The sequence below is a fragment of the Dipteris shenzhenensis genome, chromosome 28, assembly GCF_047967505.1.
Source record: "Dipteris shenzhenensis isolate YYH24624 ecotype China chromosome 28, Dip_SZ_1.0, whole genome shotgun sequence".
In the NCBI taxonomy this organism is placed as follows: domain Eukaryota; kingdom Viridiplantae; phylum Streptophyta; class Polypodiopsida; order Gleicheniales; family Dipteridaceae; genus Dipteris; species Dipteris shenzhenensis.
In genome coordinates, this window is record NC_141623.1 from 6917356 (window position 1) to 6925315 (window position 7960).

The 7960-nt window shown below is 45.9% G+C and overlaps 1 protein-coding gene across 1 annotated transcript; it reads left to right on the top strand.

The window, feature by feature from the left end:
- The first annotated feature begins 2852 nt into the window (after nucleotides 1-2852).
- On the top strand, nucleotides 2853-6545 carry LOC147883113 (root phototropism protein 3-like). The gene is made up of 4 exons (XM_087399786.1): nucleotides 2853-3808; nucleotides 4183-4252; nucleotides 4352-5617; nucleotides 5745-6545. The coding sequence occupies exons 1-4, from the start codon at nucleotides 3684-3686 to the stop codon at nucleotides 6327-6329; spliced, it is 2046 nt and encodes a 681-aa protein (XP_087255912.1). The 5' UTR covers nucleotides 2853-3683; the 3' UTR covers nucleotides 6330-6545.
- The last annotated feature ends 1415 nt before the right edge of the window (nucleotides 6546-7960 follow it).

The window sequence follows — 7960 nt, forward strand, 5'->3', positions numbered from 1 at the left end:
GTACTGTACCAAAAGGGTAGTTGACATTCTGCCCTCCTTGCCCCCCAACCATGCTTTAGCCCCAAACCATGACAAACACCGTGCTAGAAAATTCCTCGAGAGATATAGCTCTCTAGAACTCTTTAGCTTCTTAGGTCTTGCCTGCCTCACACACCTTATTGCCAAAGCAAAGTAGGCGTAGGATATCTTGTGGAAGACTCTTTGCTTTTTCCATTTGCATTATCTTCCCTAAGGAGGGAATGAATATACCATGAATGGATTTGCCACTATATCATCGTGTGGGCTTTAGAAGGGTGGGGGGGGGAGAGAGAGAGAGAGAGAGAGAGAGAGAGAGAGAGAGAGAGAGAGAGAGAGAGAGAGAGAGAGAGATGCTTAGGTGGTTTAGTGTGGGAGCTTCCCTGTCGGCTGGCAAGTGTTGGATTTTTGATGCCAACATTTTCACTTATAGTAAATCTTCATGTCTCCAATGAGGGACCCGAAAGCTACTTTTGACGGATAGATATACATAGGATTTATGAAGTGGTTCCTTAGCGAGTTGCTGGGATCACTATACCACATATCATCTCTATGTCCTTCTTAGAATATGAGAGCGTGTGGACTGGGAGGTTATTTTTCAAGGGGCAAATGAGGATTATACATTTAGCTTTTCGTACCTTTTCCACACTTCTGTGCTTTACAAAACAATAAGTATTCTAACTAATGAGTTAGATATTGTTAACATATAATTATAAAAGTCTTTTGGTTCAATAATTCTAATTATTAGAATGATATTTTTGTCTTGTGCGGATACAAATTTGATTAGTGGCAGTGCGGGATACACCCGCCATCACCGACGTATGCATGGGATAGTACATAGGTGTAGACTTTTTGATTAGGAAGGTTTATGTAGCCACTTCATCAGGGGGATCATCTAGATATTGTCCCTTGGCATGTATGACTCCATTCTGATCTAACATTTTGAAGTACACTCATTTGTAGAGTGGATTTTTTCGTTAAAGTATGTTGCTTGCAATTAAATGTTCTTTTGTTAGATACATACATACGTACGAACACACACACACACACACACACACACACACATGTATATGTATATATATAATCTCTCCCTCTCTCTCTCTCTCTTTCTCTCTTTCTCTTTGTGTCTAACTCCTAAACCCCCCCCCTCCCCCCGCCCCCCTCTCTCTCTCTCTTAGTGGGTTTTCACCTTCTCTTGGTTGAATGGACTATCAGTTAATCGAACAACCATCTGATTCAAAATGGCATTAAGTGAAACACAAATGGCATACAAAGCCCATCTACCTAAAATTGAAAATTGACAATCTATACATCCCACGTTGAGACCCAACGGAGCGGGTCTCTAACTCGTCGTAGATGGGTCATGCTACTTGTGGGAGGAGTAATTGGGTGTACACAAGAGGGTGATGAGAGTGGGTAGTAGAAGCATGGAATGGGCAAGTTGATTAAAGAAGTAAGGGCAATGGGTATTATGACTCATACCTAAGTAAAAAGCTAAAATATGTGTGGCAAAATCGCAATTTGCAATATGCGAGTACGTACACGAGTGGGGATGGCATAGGGAAAGGGAGGGGGGTGCCTTTCCCCCTTGTAAAATGGTGAGCGGGCAGCCATTTTACGAGGGGGAAAGGTGGACCTCTCCCCTTTCGGGGCCGTCAAAGGCAAGGGAAGCTTGCCACATGTTATTCTGGAAATCTGGGCAGTGATTTTGGGCAGCTTGGAGATTCCCGTTCCGCAAAATTTTTGATCCGATGGCTTAGATCTTGTTACAAGCGACCCCAGCCTTTGACGGAGGGGCAAGGGGATTGATCTGGATCGTATATATAGATCTGCCATGAATGAGCAGCCAGTTGGAAATAGGTTCTTGGATTGGCAACCTCTAGAGTAGACAGAATGTAAAGAATGGGACGGGGGGGGCTAAGGATTTGGAATGAGCGACTGGGCGTGCATGCAAGAGAGGAATGATTTAAGGCCAGCGGGGGCACTACTTAGTACTAGACTTAAGCTAGAGAGAGAAAAAATAGGGGGTGTTGGGAACAGGGCGTGTACGAAAGCATGAGCGTGACCTGGTGATGGGAATGATATGCTTTGGCAGAAGCAGATTGCAAGTGGAAATTCTCCCAAGGAATTTGACTGCGTAAATGGATTCGGTTTGAACGACGACCCACATCTATTCCCGGCGACGAATATTGCGGATCGGCAAAATCGGCGGCCAATCGCGCGGTTAACCACGCGTGGTTATATGGAGTCCACGTTGGGATAACCAGGGCTCGCCACATCAGCCTCACTAACCAGCGATGCTGGTCAATAAGGCTGGCGCGCAAGCTCCTTAATTAACTGCGCGGGCCCACGACCTTTTTGGCGTACAACTTAGAATTAAATGCCCATTAAACTCACCATTAAGGTCCTGTAAACTACATTTAAAAACCCGAGTTTCAAATAACGATAACGTAATAACGTTTCTTGTCACGCATTCGGAGGCCCAGAAAAGGCAAAAAATTGTAATAAATACGAATATAAGGCTCATAGGCTATCGGCAGAAATTAGAATGTGTACGACAGGTTTAAAAGTCCAAGATAATTAAGGCATTAAGTTCGGATGTGTCGGTTATCTGAATAGACTACAGCCGGTAGATTTAGCGGGATTCAAACGGGCTCTAAATTTAGACTGCAATAAATATAATAAAACGGGCTATCCGGGAAGTCGAGGCACCATATTGACTAGGTAGGGCCAAATAAGCAAAGCCGCCAAATATAGCGGGCAGTGAGAAACCCTAATCAGTCATCGTCTTCTTCTTCCTGTGCAAAGTTGACTTTCATCTTCCCTCTCGTCTCTGCACGTCCGCCACAGCCAACCTTGAGAAGCTTGCTCCGCCATAGCCATGGACCTCTGAGCTCTCACCTCTCCTGTTTCATGTGCCTTCCGTATATAACAATTCGCCTGGCCGGCTAATTCTCCCATCCCCTCGCTTCGATTCCCTCGTCTTCTTCGATTTTCCCTGCTCGATTTTTGCAGTTTCTATGGCTTAGAAGGTATGGCTCCCCCTTCCTCGCCTTTAATTGCCTTTCTTCTCGGAAGCCTGCCCCCTCCCCTGCTCCCGCTCCAATTTCTTTTAGTTTCTTCCTGTACCCCGTTTTCCCCCGTGGCTCCATCTCCCACCACTCTGTCAGGCATCTTCCTCATCACTGCATAGCCTGCCTGCGGGTAGCTCTCGGTGCTGGAGACCGAGAAACGATGAATTCGCTGGAGCCTTTATGGGAACGGAAAGCTGCGGCCGCATAGTCGCATGCATTCCATCTCTGTTCCAATGCAGCTTTCGCCCACTGTTGATATTTAGGGCCAGGGGCATAGTAGCTTGTACTGCGGTGACGAAACTGTCCAGGGAATGTTCTCCTTCGTATTCACCGAGCTTCGCTCTAAGGTACTCTATTAGCTCCAATGGCTCGACATGATGTGACCAACCCTATCGTCTAGCCATTTCTAAAGCAGCACAGCTCTTACGGAAGCATCTAACTGTTCAAAACCCGCGGGAAGAGCAGATGTCTGGTGCCGTTACGTAAAGGAAACGGGGCAATTCACAGGAGATTCAGAGTGCGCGCAGTGTATGTAAGAAATTTTACTTGAACGAGAAGCGGGCGTCGCGGAGCTCAAACATCTCTGTGGGAGCAATGAAAGATGCGAGGAAGCCTACAGGGTCCAAGAACGATATTCAGAAACACAGAGTGGAGCTAATAAGTCCTGCAAAGGTGCAAGGTGCAAGAGCGGATGGGTTCGAAAGGAATGGTCAAGCGTGGTATGAACTCCGTTCAATTCTCCCGTAACTACTCGTGAACCGTGTTGCCTGCAAATAGGCACGGCTTTAGCGCGAGAATCGTTTCTAGCAAGAGATGCAAACATTTGCCTGAGAGGCTCGCGAGTATTGCATCTCGTTAATTGTATTGTCTGAAGCGTTTCTACCGGAGTAGTCAGTAGAATTCGCATGAGATGCACTTCAAGAAATGTTCCGACCTTTCTTTCCGATACAAGTCGGCTTGAGACGTTTGTTGTCCGTAGACTAAATCACGACTATCTTCGTCCTCTCGCTTCCCGTCGTCTACCTTAATTCGCCTTCTGATGTCTTAGAACTGCCCTGCAATTCTGCTCACTATCACCTGCATGGTATCTTAGGTTTGTCGCGACGGAACTTCAAAGCGATCTTTGGGTGGAGGTCGACGCAACGCATTTCCACCTTCACAAGGTATGAGCTTCATCCGACTGACTGATTTCGTTGGCTTCTTTCTCTGGGGTTCTTCCCATTACCGTTAGCCTACATGACGATTTGTTTTAATGAGTGCAGTTTCCTCTATTGTCGAGAAGTGGACGTCTCAACAGGTTAGTATTCGAATCAAGGGATACCGAGAAAGATCACATCAAGTTAGTAGATCTGCCTGGAGGTGCTGAGGCTTTCGAGTTGGCCGCGAAGTTTTGTTATGGAGTGACCGTAGAGTTAACACCAGCCAATGTGGCCTCTCTACGGTGTGCTGCGGAGTACCTCGAGATGACGGAGGACTTGGAAGAGGGGAACCTCATATCCAAGACGGAAGCTTTCATGAGCTTTGTTGTGTTGGCATCATGGAAGGACTCGATCTCCGTATTGCAAAGCTGTGAGCAGCTTTCACCGTGGGCGGATAACTTGCAGATTGTTCAGAGATGCAGTGAGTCCATTGCGTGGAAGGCTTGCACCGATCCCAAAGGCATCCGTTGGTCGTTCACAGCCACGGCTAGCGGAGGGAAGAAGCAATCTAGCCCTTTGTCCCATAGCTCTCTGGCGGACGACCTAGAGAAGACGATTCCACAGGACTGGTGGTTTGAAGATGTTTGTCTGCTCAGCACAGAGTATTTCGTGAGAACCATAAACGCAATTAAGGCGAAAGGCATGCGCGCAGACCTGCTCGGAGCTGCTATCGCGCATTTTTCGTTGAAATGGCTACCGGGTCTCTTGAAAGAACGCTGCAACGAGGACGAGAGCGGCAAAGGAATTGGTTCTGCTTGGATTCTGGCCAAGAGTGCATGTAGCGCGAAGGAGGATTTTGCTGCAATGCATCACAACAATCGGGCGCTCCTCGAAACAATCTTGAGCATTCTCCCGCCTCAAAAAGACGCCGTTTCTTGTAACTTCCTTCTACGACTCCTCAGAGCAGCAAACATGCTGAGTATCGACTTAGCTCAACGGGTAGCACTGGAGAAGCGAGTGGGTATGCAACTTGAACAAGCTTCCCTAACCGACCTCCTCATTCCATCCTTCAGCCACACCTCAGAGACGTTTTTCGACGTTGATCTGGTTTACCGCATTGTACAACATTTTCTTTCTCAGGACCAACCTGCTGGAGCGTTCATGAAATCTCCCAGACACGATACCGAAGCTTCGCCCTCGCCCGTATCGCAATCTGCGACTCAGTCTGCCAAGATGAAGGTCGCCAAAGTCTTGGATGCCTACCTTGCCGAAGTTGCGAGTGATTCTGAGCTGTCGTTTAACAGTTTTGTGGCCCTTGTGGAGGCTCTTCCTGAACATGCCAGGGTCTGTGATGATGGTCTATACAAAGCGGTGGACACTTATCTCAAGGTATTGCGATTTGTATATTTTATCTTTTAGATCGGATTAACGAATTGAGGAGCAACTTCTTTTCTTGCCTTTACAAGGAAGAGAATCTGAGATGTCCTCCATTAAACTCTGTTATTCAATGCTGCAGGCACACCTGTACCTAACGGATACCGAGCGAAGGAAGCTTTGCGGTTACATCGATTTACAAAAGCTTTCGTTGGATGCCTGCATGCATGCATCGCAAAACGAGAGACTCCCACTTCGAATGGTTGTCCAAGTGCTCATCTGTGAGCAAGTGAAGCTAAGAAATGCACTCGCGGGACCTCCTTTGGCCGAGGAACGCACTCAGACACCAACGAATCCGCACATGCAATTCGCCAGGGTTAGCACCTCAGACAGTGATCCTCAGTCTTCCAGGGACGGATGGTCGTTGCACCACACAGACATCAGGGCGATCCAACACGACGTCCAGCTGATGAGGGCTGAGTTTCTGGGCCTGAAGAACTACTGCTCGGGATTGCAGCAACAATTGGATAAATTTTCAAAGAGCAGAAGTATCTTCTCTTGGAGCTCCGGATGGAAAAAGCTTACCAAGTTCAAAGCCTCAAGTTTGTTACCGCAGGGAAGGTCTAGCGCTGATAGACCTGTGAGCGTTGAAGCCCCTCCTTCCACCACTACAAGTAGCTTTGGAGGCAAGAGGTCAAGCAGGTGGAGAAGAAATTCTGTATCGTGAGAAGGGCTCCTGCAAGTTTGGGAGTTCAGAGAACCAAGCAGTAGGTCCTGTATCGGTGTAAGGAGAGTCTCCTACAAAAATTAACCCTCGCAGCATGCTTTTCTTGTGCAAGTACTTCACTCTTCAAAAATTGTATGTATAGTTTCTTATCAAATTTCACTCTTCAAAACTGTATGTGTAGTTTCTTATCGAGGAACAGGGGAAACTGTGTTTGGGCTGTAGCCTGTAGGGACGTATGGTTTTACTCCTTGCCTTCTGCCGGGTCTTTGTTGAATGTTCTGTACGATATTCGGAATTCCGAAATGCTGTCAAATTCCGTGCGTTGCCTGGCGTCTGTCTGAAGTCCAATCGATGCCTCTTGCGGACATTGTTGTTTTCACTTAAAAGCGCCCTTCTTCCTACTTTTTAAGTCAATGAACAGATTCTTGGGTAGGTTTTTTTCACTACAACACTCCTTACTGAACCCTTTTCCCTATCGGATGCTTCCTCAGCCAAGCCAATAGAAAGCATTTGCTTCAGGGAGTCACACACCCGTCGCTCGATTAGTTTCTTATGTGAATGGTCTCATAATTGGTTGTGGCTTAAGAGTATTGCAACACGTCCATTCTGTGCATTGGAAGAGGACCATCATCTCAAGCATCAAGCACTTTGTACAAAAGCATGCATAGGATCATGTTCCATTCAGCTCCTTTTGTAAATGCGACTATTCTTCTATTAGTTCAGTGGAAAAGCTCCTTGTAATCCAGTAATAGTGTATATAGATTAATTCATACAAGATAGTCCTCATTCTCCCCTACAACTTCAATAGGTCTAGGAATCCAATTTGCTTCTTTTGTCTACATCGAATGGAGGTCTTGTATGATTGCTTTGTTTGAATCAAGGAAACGGATCGAACAAGAAGTATTTTAGAAATATCCAAGGTCAATACAAATGCATGTTTTAAACACTCGAAGCTTCTTTTGGCACATGCATTGATTGGCAACCCCTTCAAAATTTTATTTTGTTTTGAAGCATGTTGTCGATTGTCAAAAACTTGGATTGGCTTGTGAAATTCTAGCTAAATCTTAACCTAAGGCTTCAAGATCTTGCATCTCCTCCTTTGATTCGATTAACCTTTCATATCCTCCTTTCTCCCAAAAGTCGCCTCTCGTCTTTCACCTTCTCCCCACTCAAAGCTTGCCTCTTGTCTTTCCATCTTCTCTTAGCTCTCAAAGCCTTCATCCAAGAGCCCCTTCTTTTGTCATGTGGCAAGCTCCAATTTGCTTCTTTTGTCTACATCCAATGGAGGTCCTGTTTGTTTGCTTTGTTTGAATCAAGGAAATGGATCGATCAAAAAGTAATTTAGAAATATCCAAGGTCGAAACAAATGCATGTTTTAAACACTCGAAGCTTCTTTTGGCACATGCATTGATTGGCAACCTCTTCAAAATTTCATTTTGTTTTGAAGCATGTTGTTGATCGTTAGAAATTTGGATTAGTTTGTGAAATTCTAGCTAAATCTTGATCCAAGGCTTCGAGATCTTCCATCTTCTCCCTTTATTTGATTAACCTTTCATATCCTCCTTTCTTCCAAAAGTCGCCTCTTGTCTTTCCACCTCCTCCCCACTCAAAGCTTGCCTCTTGTCTTTCCA

What these genes read in the sequence shown, in the direction of transcription:
- LOC147883113 (XM_087399786.1), top strand. Translation starts at nt 3,684, where the DNA reads ATGAAAGATGCGAGGAAGCCTACAGGGTCCAAGAACGATATTCAGAAA. An exon ending in GAAAGGAATGGTCAAGCGTG is followed by an intron (nt 3,809 to 4,182) that starts GTATGAACTCCG and finishes ATGGTATCTTAG; the next exon opens with GTTTGTCGCGACGGAACTTC. An exon ending in CGGTGGACACTTATCTCAAG is followed by an intron (nt 5,618 to 5,744) that starts GTATTGCGATTT and finishes TCAATGCTGCAG; the next exon opens with GCACACCTGTACCTAACGGA.